Source organism: Scyliorhinus canicula, chromosome 12 (assembly GCF_902713615.1).
Source record: "Scyliorhinus canicula chromosome 12, sScyCan1.1, whole genome shotgun sequence".
In the NCBI taxonomy this organism is placed as follows: domain Eukaryota; kingdom Metazoa; phylum Chordata; class Chondrichthyes; order Carcharhiniformes; family Scyliorhinidae; genus Scyliorhinus; species Scyliorhinus canicula.
Window position 1 is genome coordinate 32,797,348 of NC_052157.1, and position 19,874 is coordinate 32,817,221.

The window sequence follows — 19,874 nt, forward strand, 5'->3', positions numbered from 1 at the left end:
AAAAAAGTCAGCTTGGCACCCTGGCAGAGTCCCTGCCAGCTGGCATTGCCACCTGGGCACCTTGGCAGTGCCAGGCTGGCACCCAGGTGGCAGTGCCCAGGTGTCAGGCTGGCACTGTCAGGGTGCCCAGCTGCCACCAGCAGTGTCAGGTACTACCCTTCCCAAAGGACATGTCCAGGGGGCCTCTGATCCCCTGGGAGAACCCCACGGATGCCGTTCCGTCTGGTCCCGGTTTGTGGAGATCAATACTGAATGGTGCTCACCCGAGGTCTCCGCGGCGAAATGCATAGATCCCAATGCCTCGGGTTCCTCAGGAATCTGCAGGTTAAAGTGACACTAGCTGTCTCGCTTCAGTATGCAGCTTTGCTAAAAAGTGATCCCGCCCACAATGTTGGGATTTACATCGCAACATCGCGTTAGATCTCATGAGGCATTGCGAATCGGGTCTCCCGGCTTCTTTGGCCATGCTGCGCCGCGGCGAGCTGCCTTTCGGGCACAGCATGGCTGTAAAATCGCACCCTTTGAAACCTTTACATTAACCCCCCCCACTCATATTGGGACTTTGGTCTATGGTTCTTCACCTGGTACTCTGTCTGCTCACCCTAATACTGTGTGCTACTCCATTTGACTGCTTGACTGTCCATTCCTCTATCTTTCCCCAATGCATTGCAAGTCTTTGTGTACGCTCACACTTATCCATTCTGTTGTCTGTTTCTCTTGCTGTTCATTCGACCTTCTGATCGCTTGGTTGCACAGTTCACAGCAAACTTTTTCATATCGCTGTATGTTTCCACCCTCTGTTCACCTTGCTGTCATGTTGCTAGTATCTTCTGTTGTCCATCTGTTTATACTGCTGCCAACTAACCATGTCTGTTCGGAGTAGAGAAAGGCTTGTAGGCCAAGCATACCTGTTCCCTATCATAACAACCATCTAGAAAGAGAGGCCTTTTCGAAGGCTGCGTTATATTGGAGGAGGGATTAGGATTTTGAATATAATGTTATAATCCTGTAACAGACCCCAATTAATTGTAGCTCTAACTTCCAAAACAAAACAACTCTCTGGTCTGCATTTATTTGCAAGCAATGTGGACACAAATCTGTAATTCTCCAGCTAAGTATGTTCAGTTGCTGTTTTACGAACTTACCTTTCTAGCAGTTAACCTCTTAAGCCAACATGGTCCCAGCCTTTTAAGTGTCACAGTCTTTAGCTGCTTCAGTTCCATTTATCTCAATTTCCACAGTTAAATTTTAATCTTCCCAGAACTAAAAATTACCTCTAAAATATTACTACAAACCATGAACATTTATAACATTAGGTTCAAACAAAATACTTAATAGAAAGAAAAATGAAGTGGGAAACTATGCTGTAAAATTGTGAAGCACCTTGTATGGTTACACTATCATGAGAATTCCCTTTTTTCCTTCCTCAGCCAGACGAGTCCCAATCATCACATATTCATCCCATTATCCTGATCTTTAGTTTTAAACTCTGTGAACATTCAACTTGTACCACATTGATGAGCAGGGCAATTAGGCAGGAATAATAGATCAGTGCTGGTTTTGTGAAACAGTGCAACCATCCATATTTAGCTTGTGTGCTACAATGAGTATCTGACATGTAGCTTCCATAAGAACACAAGTAGTCAGAGCAGGAGTAGAACATGTGGCCCGTCGAGCCTGCTCCGACATGCAATACGACTGCGGCAGATCTTGGGCTTCGTCTCCACTGTCTCCTGCCCGTTCTCCACATCTCCCCATTCCCCGACCCAGGGCGTGATTGTCCGTCCTGCCGCACCTGTTTTCTGGTGCGGCTAGCCTGAACCGGCAGTGGGACAATGGGCAATTATGCCCAATATGAGCACCCCCACGCCATCGGGAAATCCGCAGGCGTGAGTGCGCTGCCGGTGAAATGGAGTATCCTGCCGAGGGAGAATCCAGCTTCAAAAATCTGTCTTTCCCAGCTTTAAATGTACTTAGCGATGGAGAATCCACAATCCTTAGGGGCAAAGAATTCCAACGATTCATGACCCTTTGAGTGAAGTAATTCAGAGACTGTGCTCTTCGTTTTACTGTCAAGTGAACCTCTCTGTTGACTGAAAGTGCTGAATAATATGCAGATGTTTAAACAATAAGCACCGTCAATGCAAAGTTCAAAGGGAAGTGTTCTAGATAGAAATAGAGAGATTTTAAACAACTGTAAATTATCCGCCATCTTGAATATTGAAATGAAATGAAATGAAAATCGCTTATTGTCACGAGTAGGCTTCAATGAAGTTACTGTGAAAAGCCCCTAGTCGCCACATTCCAGCGCCTGTCCGGGGAGGCTGGTACGGGAATTGAACCGTGCTGCTGACCTACTTGGTCTGTTTTAAAAGCCAGCGATTTAGCCCAGTGAGCTAAACCAGCCCCTTGTGCCCAGCTTGTCAGCATTGCCCACCTTTTTAACATCTCTTTGATGTGCAACTCATTAGATAATTATCTCTGCAATCATGGACTCTGCCATTGAGAAAAATGTTTTACCTGATCTACCAGCTGATTGTACAGGTCATGGCAGTTGTCAAAAATATACTTGTAGGTTGAGTCCAAGCAAGCTTTGACACAGTCTTTCACCACAGAACTTGCTCTCGGAGGGCTCTGTAGTTCTTGAACCTGAAATCATCAATATTCAATGAGTCATCAATTTTGCAATCTGAGGCATTAAAAACAACAATTCTTTATCCAGCTGAGGAATATTATGATTAGAAAGGAAAGTTCAAGATGAGTGGGCTTAGGTAGGGTGCTCTTTCAGACGGTCAGTACAGACTCCATGGGCCGAATGGCCTCCTCCTGCACTGTTGGGATTCTGTTGGGTGAGGTACGAGGCAGCACTTAGTATTCAAGAACATTACCCCAGCCTACTGTCAGCATTTTCTGAAGTGGAGAAAATAAATTTGACGAGGAGAAAGAAAAACACTGGAAATATATCTCCATTGCTAAGTGGTAAAGCTGAAGGGTTTTAGAATTCAGACTCCAATTTTATTTCTAACATTTAGTACTAATGCAGTAGGAATCAAATCATTATTATTTATGTGCTTTCCTATAACTCTGTGATATTCCTGCGAAATCCCAAGATGGCTCCAGGTTTGATTGGACCTTCCTGAGTTGCTGATCACCAGGTGCACTTACTTGGCTCGAGAGGGAAAAATTCACTGGAGCTCCTAGCACTGATCATCGATCATCTATCACTACTAGAAGTGAATGAGTATTTGTGTGTGCTGACGAAGGGAAGAAAAAGTATTAGTTGCTGGAATGAACAACCTTCTGATTTACCAAGCTCAAACACGAATAATGATCACTTGGGCGGCACGGTGGCACAGTGGTTAGCACTGCTGCCTCACAGCGGCAAGGATCCAGGTTCAATTCGGGACTTGGCTGGCTGTCTATGTGGAGTTTGCACATTCTTACTGTGTCTGCATGGGTTTCCTCTGGGTGCTCCGGTTTCCTCCCACAGTGCAAAGATGTACAGGCTAGGTGGACTGATCATGCTAAAATGCCCCTTAGAGCCCAAAGGTGTGAAGGTTAGGTGGGGTTACGGGGATATGGTGGGGGGGGGGGGGGTGAGCTTAGGTAGGGTGCTCTTTCAAAGGGTCGGTACAGACTCCAAGGCCGAATGTCCTCCTTCTGCTCTGCAGGGATTTTATGGGTGAGATACGAGGCAGAACTCAGTATCCAAGAACTGTACCCCAGCCTACTATCAGCATTTTACGAAGGGGGGAAAATAAATTTGACCAGCAGAAAGAAAAACACTGGAAACACGACTGATTCAGTGTTTGTCAGCTATGCAGGAACACAGCTGAACTAAAAAGGAAAGGATTGAGAGATCTGCTTTGAAACAATATAAATGAACTGCAGAGTCTTTTCTCATCTTGAACTTTCCTTTCTAATCAATTCTCTGGACATGTTTGCTAATAGAACCATGAATAATACATTCCAAAAATCCACTGCTCTGAGGCAAAATCACTTTCAGTCTTCAAATAAAGGTTTCTGCTCATACCATGAATATTATGTTAACAAATCATGTGGCAAAGTTTTCAGTGAAAATTATTTTGTGGAAGGATGAATGGCATTGTGACATGTTGAGAAAGTCATTCCTTCACTCTTATTGTACAGTGACCCATCTGACTCACTTCACTTCTTTCCAATAAGGTAATATTAGGGTGCCACCGTAGCACAGGGGTTAGCACTGTTTCTTCACAGCGTCAGGGACCCAGGTTCGATTCCCAGCTTGGGTCACTGTCTGTGCGGAGTATGCATGTTTTCCCCGTGTCTGCGTGGGTTCCTCCCACAAAACCTGAACAGGGGCTGTAATGTGGCGACCAGGGGATTTTCACAGTAAGTTCATGCAGTGTTAATGTAAGTTTACTTGTGACCAATGAAGATTATTCTTAATAACTAGGATGAAGATTCCCTGAAGATTAAGAGTTAGGGAGTAGGAAACCTGGGAGTTCAGGGAGATTAGAGAATGGCATAAACTGGTGGTGCACATGATGGCAGTCGGTGTACTGTACTTTAAATGCAGGGTTTAGAGGAGTACATCATGAAAAATTGCACTTGGGCTTATTATGATCTAAAACCAGACCCCAACAGTGGCTAGGACACTGGACCAAAACCCTAATATTTTAGTTCAGTTTGTAATACTGTGCGGAAAGAATACTTCGCTCCAGGAGTGATTGCACAAATAAATAGGGAATTTGCTACTTTAAAACAAAACTTTATCATTAATGCAATATTAAACTCTTTAATATCACATGCAAAAATAGCTTACAATTACACCATAAACCATACTACTCAATACAGTAAACACAATACCCTAAATTATTATCTCAATTCCCAATTAAACAACAAGAAAGAAAAACATACAGCTCTTACTCCATCCTTCGTCCCAATGATACAGAGCATTACTTGCTTTTCAGAACAGATTTGGCTCCTGTTAGAACCCCAGCAGTCTCTAGTTGGGTGTCTTCAAGAAACTGTTTGCTACAGTTTCTCCCTTGTCCTCAGACAAGACTGCACTGCTTAAATACTATAATTTTTAAAAACTATCCTGCTGTGAGAGACCATAGACCATAGAACATACAGTGCAGAAGGAGGCCATTCGGCCCATCGAGTCTGCACTGACCAACTTAAGGCCTCACTTCTACCCTATCCCCATAACCTAATAACCCCTCCTAACCTTTATGGACACTAAGGCAATTTAGCATGGCCAATCCACCTACCCTGCACGTCTTTGGACTGTGGGAGGAAACCGGAGCACCCAGAGGAAACTCACGGGGAAAACGTGCAGACTCCGCAGTGACCGCAGACAGTGACCCAGCGGGGAATCAAACCTGCGACCCTGGCGCTGTGCAGCCACAGTATGATGCACGATCAATTGTACAAAGACTAAGGTTGGATACAACTGTGGCTTTATTGCAGTAAGATGTGTGGCCTCCCACAGCAGCTGGCGAAATGGCTGCTGAATAGTGGACATGCTCCTCCTACTGGGTGGAGCCAGCAGGCAGGTGCTACCGGCAAACCTGTAGTACAGGTCCTACCTTACATCCTCTAATACAGGTGTAACAGTGGTTTACCACATTCACCCCCTATTAAAAATGAGTCTGGCGGGGGTGGTGGAGAACTATATACAGTAGTGAATTTATCTACAGTGTTTCATCAGGGAAAAGAAAAAAAAAGTCCTTTGAAAGTCCGATGCCAGTTAGAGATTCAACCGGTCTGGTGCCTTGACGTTCCGCTGGGAGCGACGTAGCGGTGGCGGCGATGTCGATGCTGGCGATGTCGATGCTGGCCTGATGTTGGATGACTCCGGGAGTGTGCCGAAATCCTCTTCATCCTCTGGCATGGGCAGGGGAAGGAGGAATGGTCCTGGGCGGGTTAATTTTGGGAGCGCCGGGGGAGGAGTGGGTGGCGCCGGGCCGGAAAAGTGTCTATGGGTGGAACCTGCTGATGCCAGGTTCCTGAGGGAGACAGTATCTTGGCTGCCGTTGGGGTACGCCACATAGGCATACTGGGGGTTGGCATGGAGCAAGTGCACCCTATCCACCAACAGGTCCGCCCTGTGGAGTCGGACGTGCCTACGGAGCAGGACCGGTCCTGGAGCTGCGAGCCAAGTGGGGAGCGACACCCCGGATGTGGACTTCCTTGGGAAGGCAAAAAGACATTCATGGGGTGTGTTATTCGTAGTGGTGCACAGTAGTGACCAGATGGAGTGTAGTGCATCAGGGAGGACCTCCTGCCAGAGAGAGGCTGGGAGGTTCCTGGACCCTAGGGCCAGTTGGACGGCCCTCCATACCGTCCCGTTCTCCCTCTCTACCTGCTCGTTTCCCTGGGGATTATAGCTGGTCGTCCTGCTGGAGGCGATACCCCTGCTGAGCAGGAACTGAGCAGCTCATCACTCATGAATGAGGATTCCCTGTTACTGTGGACGTAGGCGGGGAAACCGAACAGAGCGAAGCTTGTGTTTAGGGCTTTGATGACGGTGGCAGACGTCATATCGGGGCATGGGATGGTGAAGGGGAATCTGGAGTATTCATCGACCACACTGAGAATATACATGTTTCGGTCGGTGGAGGGGAGGGGCCCTTTGAAATCCACGCTGAGGCGTTCAAAGGGGTGGGAGGCCTTCACCAGGCACGCACGGTCCTGCCGGTAGAAGTGCGGCTTGCACTCCGCACAGACCTGGCAGTCCCTGGTGACTGTCCGTACTTCCTCGACGGAGTAGGGCAGATTGCGAGCCTTGACAAGATGGTACAATCGTGTGACTCCCGGGTGACAAAGTCTGTCATGTAGGGCCCGGAGTCGATCTACTTGTGCGCTGGCACATGTACCTCGGGATAGGGCGTCTGGGGTCTCGTTGAGTTTGCTGGGGCGATACAAAATCTAGTAATTATAGGTGGAGAGCTCGATTCTCCACCGCAAGATTTTATCGTTTTTGATCTTACTGCGCTGCGTGTTGTTAAATATGAAGGCTACCGACCTTTAGTCAGTGAGGAGAGTGAATCTCCTGCCGGCCAGGTAATGCCTCCAATGCCGCACGGCTTCAACGATAGCTTGGGCTTCATTTGCGACGGACATGTACCGAATTTCTGAGGCATGAAGGGTGCGGGAAAAGAATGCCACGGGTCTGCCTGCCTGATTGAGGGTGGTGGCTGGGGCGACGTCCGATGCATCGCTTTCCACTTGGAAGGGCAGTGACTCTCTACTGCGTGCAACGCGGCCTTGGCTATATCAGCACTGATACGGGCGAAGGCCTGTTGTGCCTCGGCTGTAAGAGGAACGTGGATGGACTGAATGAGTGGGCGAGCCTTGTCCGCATAGTTTGGACCCACTGGGCATAGAGGAAGAACACCTGGCAGCGTTTGAGGGCCTTGGGGCAGTGGGGGAGGGGAAGCTCCATGAGGGGGCGCATGCGGTCGGGATCGGGCCCCAGAACTCCGTTCTGGACCACATAGCCGAGGATGGCTAAGCGGGTTGTGCTGAACACGCACTTCTCTTTGGTGTAGGTGAGGTTGAGGAGAATGGTGGTGTGGAGGAATTTGGCAAGGTTGGCGTCGTGGTCCTGCTGATCGTGGCCGCAGATGGTGACGATGTCCAGGTACGGGAAGGTGGCCCACAAACCGTATCGGTCGACCATTCGTTCCCTCTCCCTCTGGAAGACTGAGACCCTGTTAGTGACACTGAAGGGAACCCTGAGGAAGTGATAGAGATGACCCTCCGCCTCGAAGGCAGTGTATGGACGGTCCGATTTACGGATGGGAAGCTGGTGATAGGCGGATTTGAAGTCCATCGTTGAGAAGACCCGGAACTGCGCAATCTGATTGACCATATCAGATAGGCGTGGCAGGGGGTACGCGTCGAGCTGAGTGTACCGATTGATGGTCTGGCTGTAGTCCACGACCATCCTGTGTTTCTCCCCAGATTTAACGACTACCACTTGGGCTCTCGTTGCTGGCCTCGATGATGCCTTCCCGAAGCAACCGCTGGACCTCGGACCTGATGAAGGTCTTGTCCTGGGTGCTGTACCGTCTGCTCCTGGAGGCAACGGGTTTGCAATCCGGAGTTAGATTGGCAAAGAGGGAGGGTGGGTCGACCTTTAGGGTCGTGAGGCCGCACACAGTGAGGGGTGGTAGGGGCCCGCCGAATTTGAGGGGAAGGATCTGGAGATTGCACTGGAAGTCCAAGCCTAGTAGTAGTGCAGCAGAGATTAGGAAGGACGTAGAGGCGGAAGCCGCTGAATTCTACGCCCTGGACCATGAGAGTGACCGTGCAGAACCCCCGGATCGCGACAGAATGGGATCCGTATGCCAGGGAGATTCTTTGATTGGCGGGGTGTACCGCGAGGGAGCAGCGCCTTACCGTATCCGGGTGGATGAAGCTTTCGGTGCTCCCGGAGTCCAGCAGGCAAGAGGTCACATGACCGTTGATTCTCACACTGGCCGAAGCGGTGGCCAGGTTGTGCGGAAGTGACTGGGCAATCATCACTGAGGCAAGCTGCAGTCGGCTGTCGCTGGTGCCAGAAGATGGAGAGCATGGGGGGCCCAGGTCGTGGAATGCTGTCAGCGTCCATGCACCTTGGGGAAGACAAGATGGTGGCGCTTGAAGATCCTGCTGGGGACAAAATGGCGGCGTCCGTGGGCTGCATGTTGCGGGGGCTGGACAAAATGGCGACACCCATGGGCTGCACGTTTCGGGGTCTGGACAAGATGGCGGCACCCATGGGCTGCACGTGGACTGAGGGGGGGAGATGGCGGCGCCCACTGGCCGCGCGTGGCCCGGGATTTGAAGATGGCGGTGCCCACTTGCTGCGTGTGGTCCGGGGAGGTGAAGGTGGCGGCGCCCACTGGCCGCACGTGGTCCGGGACGAAGATGGCGGCGGCCATTGTGCGTAGGTCAGTGGGGAGGGGGCGATAGCGGCAATTGCGCGGGCCTGGCACACCAAGGCAAAATGCCCCTTTTTGCCGCAAGCCTTGAAAATGGAGTGGAGGGGGTGCTTCTGCTGGCCGCAGAAGTAACATCGGGGACCCCCGGAGTGTGCGGGTTGGCGTGTGGCGCAGGCGTACTGGCTGGGTAAAGCCCTGGCAGGGGCGGCCATCTGTGGGGTCCACAATGGATAGGAGGGATGGACCGTGCGGCCGGAGGAGTAGGCCTGAGCATTGCCTGAGGCAACCCTCATGGAGAGTGCTGGCTTTTTAGTCTCAGCTAGGTCAAGCGTGGCCCCTTCTAGCATTCTTTAGCGTATGAGGTCCGACCCAATCCCCGTTACAAACACATCGTGCATAAGAAGGTTGGAATGTTCGGTGGCCGTAACGGCCTGACAGTCACAGTCCTGGACAAGTGGGATTAGGGCCCGCCAGAAGTCTTCTATGGATCACCAAGGAGTTGAGAGCGAGTGGCGAGTACGTGCCTGGCGAAGAGTGTGTTCATTTTCTGTGCGTAGTTTTCTTTGAGGAGCGCCATGGCATCCGCGTAGGTCGGGTGTCCTGGATCAGCGGAAACACGTTGGAGCTCAACCTTGAGTACAGGATCTGTATCTTCTGAGCCACAAAGCAAGCTAGCCAGTGATTAAAGTCCTTTTTGGCGTCGCTTGAGTGTGGATCCAGCAGCAGGCGATCTGCTTTGATTCGGATGTCCATCTTTTAGAAAATCTTACTGCAATAAATTGATGCACGATCAATTGTACAAAAACTAAGGTTGGATACAACTGTGGCTTTATTGCAGTAAGATGTGTGGCCTCCCACAGCAGCTGGTGAAATGGCTGCTGAATAGAGGACATGCTCCTCCTACTGGGCGGAGCCAGCAGGCAGAGGCGAACCTGTAGTACAGGTCCTACCTTACATCCTCTAATACAGGTGTAACAGTGGTTTACCACACAGTGCTATCCACTTGTGCTGGTGGGATGTTGAGGGATTCAGGGGCTTTGAGACAGGTGGTCGGGCAGAGTAGTCAGGAGGATAGTCAGTGGGGGTGGGTAGTCAGTGCAAGTGATTGGGGAGTGGTGAGGGCAGGGGTGAGGGTGGGAGGTCAGTTCTGGAATGAAGCAGCAGTTAATGAGATTTTAATCTGTCAAACATTTCTAGGGGCTGGTTTAGCTCACAAGGCTAAATCGCTGGCTTTTAAAGCAGACCAAGCAGGCCAGCAGCACGGTTCGATTCCCGTACCAGCCTCCCCGAACAGGCGCCGGAATGTGGTGAATAGGGGCTTTTCAGAGTAACTTCATTGAAGCCTACTCGTTTCATTTCCTGGGTGACTATCCAATTGGATGCTGTGGAACTGAACTGACCCAAGTCTCCAACTATAACTCAGAGCCGGAGACATTTGTAGAGGGTCCAGGCTGCTAGGGAATTATCAATCGGATGTTGAAACTTCCCAGATAATTCCCTCAGAGGTCAGAAAGTCAGGGCATCCACAGGGTCCTGGCGTGCATCTCAGTCGTACATGTGGTTTCCAAAGATCTGGAGGCTGGACGATTTGGCTCATTGCCGGTAGTAGGGCAGTCAGCCTCAATGAAACAGCCATTATATGACAAACAAGTCTGGAATACCCTGCGAGAGATTTTTCACGTGCCTCTGCGGTGGCGTGTTTAACGACGGTGGAGACGGCCCGCTGTTAGCCGGCGGCGGAATCTTCTGGTCCTGCTGCTGTCAACGGGGTTTTCGCTACATACGCGCAGACACCGCCCCACCCCCGTCGAACCGGATGATCCCGCTGGCGAGAAGTCCCAGAAAATTCTAGCCCCTGTAATTTTGAACTACACTCACAAAAAAGCTCAGTTAAATCAAAACTGCTCAGTAAGAGAATTAAGACAAGTGTTCCTTTTGAAAACAGATGTTGGATCATATCGGCAGACTGGCAAGAGAGATAACTAAATCATAGCACAGTGCAGTACATTAGATTCTACATAAATCTGGCACTGCAGTCAGCTAAGTCACCAGGGAAACAATCAGCAAACGAAACTTCACATCATGTGGAGTAAAACATAAAAAATAATTTTTGCACAATACATTTGTCATGAAACGTAATGAGCAAAGTTGTCTTTTGCTAAAAATAACTTAACTGCATTCCCCATCATGGTTCATTAAGTAAAACAACATCCTACCTTCATTCGGAAAAAGGTAATGCTGGTCAAAAGGTCCACAGTTGACTTCAGGTCTTGCAATCTTTCTGGATTACCAGCTGGGAAATTATCCTAGGAAAAATAACACAGTTACACGATGAACACAGGAAATGTTGGAATTGCTCAGCAGATACGTCAGCATCTGTGAAGAAAGAAACTGAATGAATGTGTCAGGTCAATGCTTTCGCCCTATGAGCCACAGAGAACAAAACAAGGTTCATAAAAAAGAGAAATAAAGTCAGTCGTTTCATCGCGATCAAGAAGAGATGTGAAAATTACCCGCTGGATTACTGCACTGGAGTGTCAATCCAGACTTTTGTGCTGAAGTCCTAGATTGGAACTTGAATCCACATCTTCTGACTGAGAGGCAAGAGCGCTACCGACTGAGTCATGGCTGATGACACCCGGTATCTGCTTTCTGAGACCAAATACCCAGAGGGAATACTTCAACAATTCAGTTCAGACTTACTGCTGGACCTGTCAACTATGCTCCTCATCAGTCTATTACTTGGCTGTCAATGACCATCCAGAAATATTGATTTTTAATTTCAACACATCAATCCAATTAATTTACGTCGAGTTCAACCAGTTTCATAGAATCACCAAACTTTGCATCGCAGATTGAGGCCATTCAGCCCATTCTGCCTTTGCCAGCTTTTGCAAAGAGCTATCGAATTAGTCCCACATCTCATAGAACATAGAACAGTACAGCACAGAACAGGCCCTTCGGCCCTCGATGTTGTGCCGAGCAATGACCACCCTACTCGTATCCACCCTATACCCGTAACCCAACAACCCCCCCCTTTAACCTTACTTTTTAGGACACTACGGGCAATTTAACATGGCCAATCCACCTAACCCGCACATCTTTGGATTGTGGGAGGAAACCAGAGCACCCGGAGGAAACCCACGCACACACGGGGAGGACGTGCAGACTCCGCACAGACAGTGACCCAGCCGGGAATTGAACCTGGGACCCTGGAGCTGTGAAGCATTTATGCTAACCACCATGCTACCGTCTCTGCTCTTTTCGGATAGCTCCACAAAGATTTCCATTGCTAGCATGTATTCTATTCACTTTTGAAAGTTTCTACTAAATCAGCCTCCACCGCCTTTTCATTCATTGCATTCCAGACCCCTAACAACATACTGCGTGAAAAAATGTCTCATCTCCCCTCTGCTAATTATATTAAAACCATGTCCTCTGGTTAATTATTATCCGAGCCAGAAGGAAGAGTTCTTTATTTACTCATATCAAAACCCTGCATCGATCTTCACCTCTATTAAATTTCCCTTTAATCTTCTCTGCTCATCCAAAGGCCTTCCCACCATAGACTTAATGGGGGGTTGATGCACTGCTGTATAGCCACTTGTGGAATGCTACCGAGGTCTACACGGACGAGGGCACAGATATGTATAACCAGCCGCCGAGAGAGCCACCATAGTTGCCGTTGGTACAAGGTCTCAGTCATCTTCCGCTCTCTTTGCCTTTGCCTGTAAACCGTCAGGATAGTGTCTCCTTCTCCTTTGTGCCCTTTGTCCCTCTTCTCTGCCCTCAAGGTACCCGGTTCCCTGCCCTATCTGCACAGCCTGATGTTCCTCAACTCCATTGGCCTCATTTTCTGAGTGTGCAGTGCTTACTTGGAGAAAGGAATTCTAGTTCTGTCTTAATAAGCTTTGTTTCACAGTTCCTTCCTTCACGGAGTATCAGCCTGCACACCAAAATCCATAATACTCATCGTGGAATAATCCATGTTGACTTCACAATCCCAAATATGGATGGAACCATCTATTGGGGACCAGGCACAACGGTATCTGGGGGCAGGGAGGGTGGTGGTGGTCTCTGGGGCCATTAGAGATCCCTCAGTGATCAGGCTCTGGGAAGGGTGGCACCCTGGCACACCTGCTGCCACCCAGGCACTGGCAGCCTGGCACCTGCACAAGTGGCACTTCCAGGCCGGCATGGGCACAGCCAGGGTGCCAGTGTCGAGATGAGTAGGTGCCAGATTGCTCGTTCCATGGGTCGGGCCCGGGGGACTTTGCCCATAAGAGGTGGGGTGAGGTGGAGGGGGGGTTGAGGACTCCTGAAGAGATACGTTGGCTGCAGTTCAGAGGCTGCGGTGGGATCCCTGAGTGGGTCGAAAGATCGGGGCTGCCTTTATCAATGGGGCACTGAACTGTGAATCGTCAATGATGTAAGTGCGGCCTTGATGGTGCGCTCCTTGCTGAGGCCAAAATAAAGAATGTCCAATTCGATTGTGTCCACATAGACTCTTTGAAACTGATTCTGGTAGGTTTATAGATCAGTGTTTAAATAAAAATTCATGGCATCAACCTCAGAGAAGTTGGTCTGATTAAGTTTTGGAAAATCTATCACCTGCAACACTGGTGCTGAATCTCCCCCAGGTGTGTAACTGCTCCCTCCCTCGTAATCTAGAACTGAAGTTTTCATTAAACTCAAAAGGTTCAAGTATTTGTTCCTTCGTCGTCATCAGAAAATTTGGACGGGTGAACTCCTGGCGTAGGAAAGACGTCTGAATTGAAGGAGAACTCAGTTAGCTGCGTCAGAACTTATCACCTACCATTGCATATTGTCTGTACATACCCTGTATTTAGAGAGGTCAATCCTCAGAGAGTTGTGCAACTGATCTAGTAGCTTTATAAATTTTTCTCTCTGTAAAACAAACAAAATCAAAAGCAAATTTTGTACGTCTTTGGGAAACATTCCTGAGTTATCCAACTTTGAATTCTTCAACAATAAACATTTATTATAAAATGATCATATATTATGGATGACTACAGTTTCCTATATATTGCCTTCTCACAGCTGCCACTTTCCTGGCTGTATTATATTTACATAGAAAATAGAAGCAGGAGGAGGCCATTCTGCCCTTCGAGCCTGCTCTGCCATTCATTATGATCAGAGCTGATCCTAAAGTTCAATACTCTGATCCCACCTTCCCCCTATATCCCTTGATCCCTTTATGTGCTATATCTAATTCCTTCTTGAAATTTAATTGATGTTATCAGAGAATCACAGAAGTTACAGTGCAGAAGGAGACCATTCGGCCCATCGAGTCTGCCCCGGCCCTTGGAAAGAGCACCCTACTCAAGCCCACACCTCCACCCTATCCCGTAACCCAGTAACCCCACCCAATCATTTTGGACATGAAGGGCAATTTAGCTTGGCCAATCCACCTAACCTGCACATCTTTGGACTGTGGGAGGAAGCCGGAGCACCCGGAGGAAACCCACGCAGGCACGGGGAGAACGTGCCGACTCAGCACAGACAGTGACCCAAGCCGGGCATCGAACCTGGGATCCTGGAGCTGTGAAGCAACTGTGCTAACCACTGTGCTATCGTACTGCCCAGCATTTGTTTCATCAAAAGTAAACATTTTGTAAAAATACACTTTCAAATATCTTGTTACAGGTGGATAAATGTTGATGAAATCAGCACTGTACCAATGCAGGATCAGACTTAATTTTAGAAAATTTTCCCCACATACACACACACACAAAAAAAAAAATCAATTTCAATACTGTGCTTTCATGATGAATAGTAGTGTCAGTGTAATTTATTAAAAACATTCTTCTGTAATGTTGCAGGTAATTTACAGATAATACAAATGTTGCTAAGGCAATCAGCACAAACTCTAGGAATCTGCATAGTTCATTTTCGCCATTTAATTGATTCCCAAGAAACCAGCTTAGAATGGCTACTCAAGTCTTCAGGAAATGAAAGGGGTTTTAATGAATTTTTGATGAAAAAGAAGCCTGCCACACAATTTTATAACAAATTTTCCGAAATAAAAAATAAAATTCATCTTCTACACAATGATTTAACTTTATCTTACTTTGTTTCAATACAGTTCATGAACAGTCAGTGATTGCATAAAATTGGGTGCAGAAAATGTTTTCCTGCTCAGGTTAGTTGCAAATATGCTTATTGGTTCATTAGACTGAATGAATGAATGTTCCTCTGAAATATTTTGTGCCATATCAACAGTGAAGCAATTGCTAATATAGATATGTTTGAACAATTTAAGAGCTTAGCGATATTTATTAATTTTAATCAATTTTGCTGCTTATGCATTTGAAAAATTACATTAAAATTATGAAAATCCCCGTGTTCAGGCCATTAATTTTCAACGTTTCAGTTCTTCAGCAAACATTCAGTCAAGTGTTTTGTATTTAATCGGGTATCATGTCACATGAGTTCAAAATGCAAAATTATTTGCAGAAATAAATTATCTATGAATCAATTATTCATCGAAGGGAATTAGTTGTGATGGTAGATCTGAACAAATGGGGCTCTTCATTTATGAGCAAGTTCGGCTATGAGAAAATCGGACAACATGTTGGAAATTTTGATGGACAATTTGGTAAATAGGGAAAATCACTGTCCCAGACAGTGAGTGACAGTAACTTGATGAAATCTTCAAAACAACTGAAGGAGAGGTTTCAGGAATGGGTGTACAAGCCTATTGCGTGGATTAACTGTAGCAACACATAACATAGTGCCCCTTCAGGAAGTTTGGATCAGGTGAATGCAGAGCACTAAGTGCACGTCATAATGTGTTGTCCACAATTTCACATTCACTCCATTTGAAAAATCCTTTCTTGGGATGTTGGCATCACTGGCAAGGCCAGCATTTGTTGCCCATCTCTAAATGCACATGAACTGAGTGGCCTGTAGAGGGCGATTAATTATGTCAGGACTATTGTCAGAAGACAGCGAGTGGTAGTGGATGGAAAGTATTGCGCCTGGGGTCGGTGACTAGTGGTGCCCCGCAAGGATCTGTTGGGACCTCTGCTCTTTGTGGTTTTTATTAATGACTTGGGTGAGGAAGTGGAAGGCTGGGTTAGTAAGTTTGCCGATGACACAAAGGTGGGGGAGTTGTAGATAGAGTTGAGGGTTGTTGCAGGTTACAACAGGACATTGACAGGATGCAGAGCTGGACTGAGAAGTGGCAGATGGAGTTCAACCTTGATAAATGCAAAGTGATTCATTTTGGAAGGTCAAATTTAAATGCTGAATCCAGGGTTAAAGGCAGGATTCTTGGAAGCGTGGAGGAACAGAGGGATTTGGGGTCCATGTACATAGATCCCTCAAGGTTGCCACCCAGGTTGATAGGGTTGTTAAGAAGGCATATGATGTGTTGGCTTTCATGAACACGGGGATTGAGTTTAAGAGCCGCGAGGTTTTGCTGCAGCTTTATAAAATTCTACGTAGACCACACTTGGAATATTGTGTCCAGTTCTGGTCACCTCATTGTAGGAAGGACGTGGATGCTTTGTGGAGGGTACAGAGGAGATTTACCAGGATGCTGCCTGGATTGCAGAGCATGTCTTATGAAGAAAGGTTAAGGGAGCTAGGGCTTTTTTCACTGGAACGAAGAAGGCAGAGAGGTGATTTGATAGAGGTGTACAAGGTGATGAGAGGCATGGATAGAGTGGATTGCCAGTGGCTTTTCCACAGGGTAGAAATGGCTGTCACGAGGGGACATAATTTTAAGGTGATTGGAGGAAGGTATTGGGGAGATGTCAGAGATAGGGGGCGAAATTCTCCCAAAGGGAGACAAAGTGCCGACGGCAGAGTGAAACCCGGAGTATTTCACTCCGGCGTCGGAGGCCGCTCCTCGCCCCCTATTCTCCCCCCCCCCCCCCCCCCCCCCCCCGGGAGGCTAGGAGCGGGGGGCACGTCAATCACGCGCGCCGGGCCTTGACGCTTGCGTCAAAGCGGCGCGGCCTGAATGACGTGGGCGGCAGTGCCTAAATGACGTCACCTGCGCATGCGCAGGTTGGTTGGCACCAACCAGCGCATGCGCGATTGCCGTCTTCCCCTCCGCTGCCCCGCAAGACATGGAGGATTGATCTTGCGGGGCGGCGGAGGGAAAAGAGTGCGTCTTTCAGAGACGCCGGCCCGACGATCGGTAGGCACCGATCGTGGGCCAGACCCCTCCTGAGCATGCCCCTGGTGCTCGATCCTCCCTCCGCCCCCCACAGGCCCCACACGCAGCGGTCACGCGATGTTCACGCCGGCAGCGACCAGGTGTGGTTGGCGCCGGCGTGAACCCGTCGGATTCGGCAGGCCCTCGGCCCATCCGGGCCGGAGAATCACCCCCTTGGCGATTCTCTGGCCTGTGATGGGCCGAGCGGCCGCCCGTAATCGGCGGGTCCCGCCGGCATAAATCACAACAGGTCCTTACCGGCGGGACTGGCTCCACGGGCAGCCTGCAGAGTCCTCCTCGGTGGGGGTTGGCGTGGCACCAAGCCCGCACCGCCGGTTCGCGGAGAATCCCGCCCCTAATGTTTGAAGAAAATTAATCCTCCAGTCGGTACTTTCCGAACATTAGGGGCGGGATTCTACCCTACCCAGCGGGCCGAGTGGTCCCAACGCTGAGGAGTGGCGTGAACCCCTCCGGAGTCGGGTCGCCTGGAAGGTGCGGAAACCTCCGCATCTTCAGGGGCTAGGCCGGTGCCGGCGGGGCTGGCATTGCGCCAACCGGCGCGGATGGCCATGGCGCCCCGCCAACCAGTGCCAAAGGGCCTCCGCTGGCCGTCGCGAGTTGACGCATGCGCGGGGGCGTTCGTGGAGGTCCACAGCAGCTGGTGCGGAGGGAAAGAGTGCCCCCATGTCACAGGCCCGCCTGCGGATCGGTGGGCCCCAATCGTGGGCCAGACCACCGTAGGGGCACTCCCCAAGGCCAGATCCCCCCACACCCCTTCCGAGGACCCCGAAAACCGCCCGCAGAGCCAGGTCCCGGCGGTAAGCACCAGGTCCAAAACGGGCTGCTACTTGACCCATCGCAGGCCGGAGAATCCCTGGGGGAGGGGGGGGTGGATGCCCCTGCCAGCGGCCACCGACCGGCACGGCGCAATTCCCGCCCCCATCAAAACCCCGGCGCCAGAGAATTCGGCAGCCAGTGAGGGCGGGATTCACACCGTTCCCCGGCGATTCTCCGGCCCTGCGGGGGGGGGGGGGGGGGTCAGAGAATCCCGTCTCAGAAATTTTACTCAGTAGATAAGTCGATTTTGCAATTATTTTAAATATATACATATATAAACCACAGAGTTCTGCTTCACCTTGACTAAAAATGAAATGAGGCAAGCTGTATAACTCAAGGCTTTTATACTGTGCCTCTCTAAAAATGAATTTAAACATTAAAGTAACTGAAACGTAAAGAATATCAGCAGTAGAGTGGAAGATATCAAAATCTTCTTTGGGATTTAGAAAATAACTTCAATAGATTGTAAGAACTAATAAAAGAAATCTAATCACTTGGCCACACATTATTGTTTGAGAGCAAGCAGTTTACTTTCCACTATGATGATCTCCAAGAGTCAACGGTAAATATTGCAAATACCTAATAGTAGTTCAGCCTAATGCAAGTACGATTTTTAGTTTAGGACTTTGAACCTTCTAATCCAGAAGGCAAAATTTCAAAACTTATTGCATCAATAGAGTCCTACAGTTTAAAGGAAACAAAATGGATTGCAACCTGGGGCAGGTTTCCTTTTTGGTTTATTTTCATACGTCAATAGTCCTTTCACATACTATATAGATCCTTAATTAGCAAATACGATTTCAATGCAAAAATGCCTAACTAATATTGAACTTACTCCAAAGTTTGAAGCAGAAAATCGATCTGAGGCTGAAACATTCGTTGAAACTGTAGTATGTGCAAAATATGCATTAATATTGGCCAGCAAAGTGCTCATTACAGCAGGAACCCCTGGGCACATGTATTTGGACGACAGACAGGAGAAATGCCTGCAAGAAAATAAAATTTTATTTGTTACAGATCTCATATTTCAATTTATAATTTGGTTGTAATGTTTCAATGCATGATTACATGGTGCCAGCATAAATCACAACAAAATAAAGGCTGTTTGTAAAGATGGTACATCTGCTGCTCCTCGGGTATTGAAGCAGTCACTCCCACATCTAGCAAGACCTGGGCAACATTTTGCTTGGTAACTGGCAATTAACATTCACTCCACACAGGTTCTAACCAACATTAGACAACACATTTTATGGCACTGCCTTCATGGAATTTCCCAGTGTCAACATCCTGGAGTGTTCATCGATCAGAAGTGCAAGTGGACCAGCAGATGTATACAGCACTACAAGTGCAGGTCAGTGGCTGGGTGTTCTCTATATTGTAAGGCTCCTTCCAGGTTATTCCCTTATTTCCCTTGCCGTTACATTTTTGATCCATGGATGATTAATAGACATGTGCCTTTAAGGAAAATGGCCTGTGCAGCAGCTTGTGCTGGTTTAAATTGGAGTTGTAGACTGACTGACATTAGTGAAAGAGATGGGCTGAGTTTCGGTTTGATTGATTTGGCTGGTGATGAACAAATTGGCCCAGAATGCTGTACTTTGTCCCGTATTGGGTGATGATTGGATCTAATCCTAGTGGGATGTTTCAAAATATCTGTTGCATATTTATTATAGTTCTTATTATAAATAAAAAAACAATTGTGTTTAAACTTACAAACCTGGTGACTGTAATTATTGGGGAGCCATGGACCAAACATTCAGTTGTTTTTATAAGAACTATTGGTTAATTCACTTGTGTTGTGACTCCGAGACATGTGGGGCTGGAATTGACCATGCACTTGCATAGGGTACCGTAACAGTATGTATCAACGTTTGATCTATAATTATCCTGATAACCTACTGGATAAAAACTCTAAATAATACTGCGCCACACAT

At 48.3% G+C, this 19,874-nt stretch overlaps 1 protein-coding gene across 6 annotated transcripts in view; it reads right to left on the bottom strand.

Moving 5' to 3' along the window:
- Nucleotides 1-19,874, bottom strand: part of LOC119974369 (protein unc-13 homolog C-like) — a 532,106-nt gene that overhangs the window by 256,271 nt on the left and 255,961 nt on the right. For all 6 annotated transcript variants that reach the window (XM_038813153.1, XM_038813157.1, XM_038813155.1 and 3 more), the window contains 4 exons: nucleotides 18,776-18,926; nucleotides 13,755-13,823; nucleotides 11,132-11,221; nucleotides 2,521-2,649 (listed from right to left, as the gene is read on the bottom strand). In XM_038813153.1, the coding sequence (XP_038669081.1) occupies nucleotides 2,521-2,649; nucleotides 11,132-11,221; nucleotides 13,755-13,823; nucleotides 18,776-18,926 (439 nt within the window). The remainder of the gene's footprint in view (nucleotides 1-2,520; nucleotides 2,650-11,131; nucleotides 11,222-13,754; nucleotides 13,824-18,775; nucleotides 18,927-19,874) is intronic.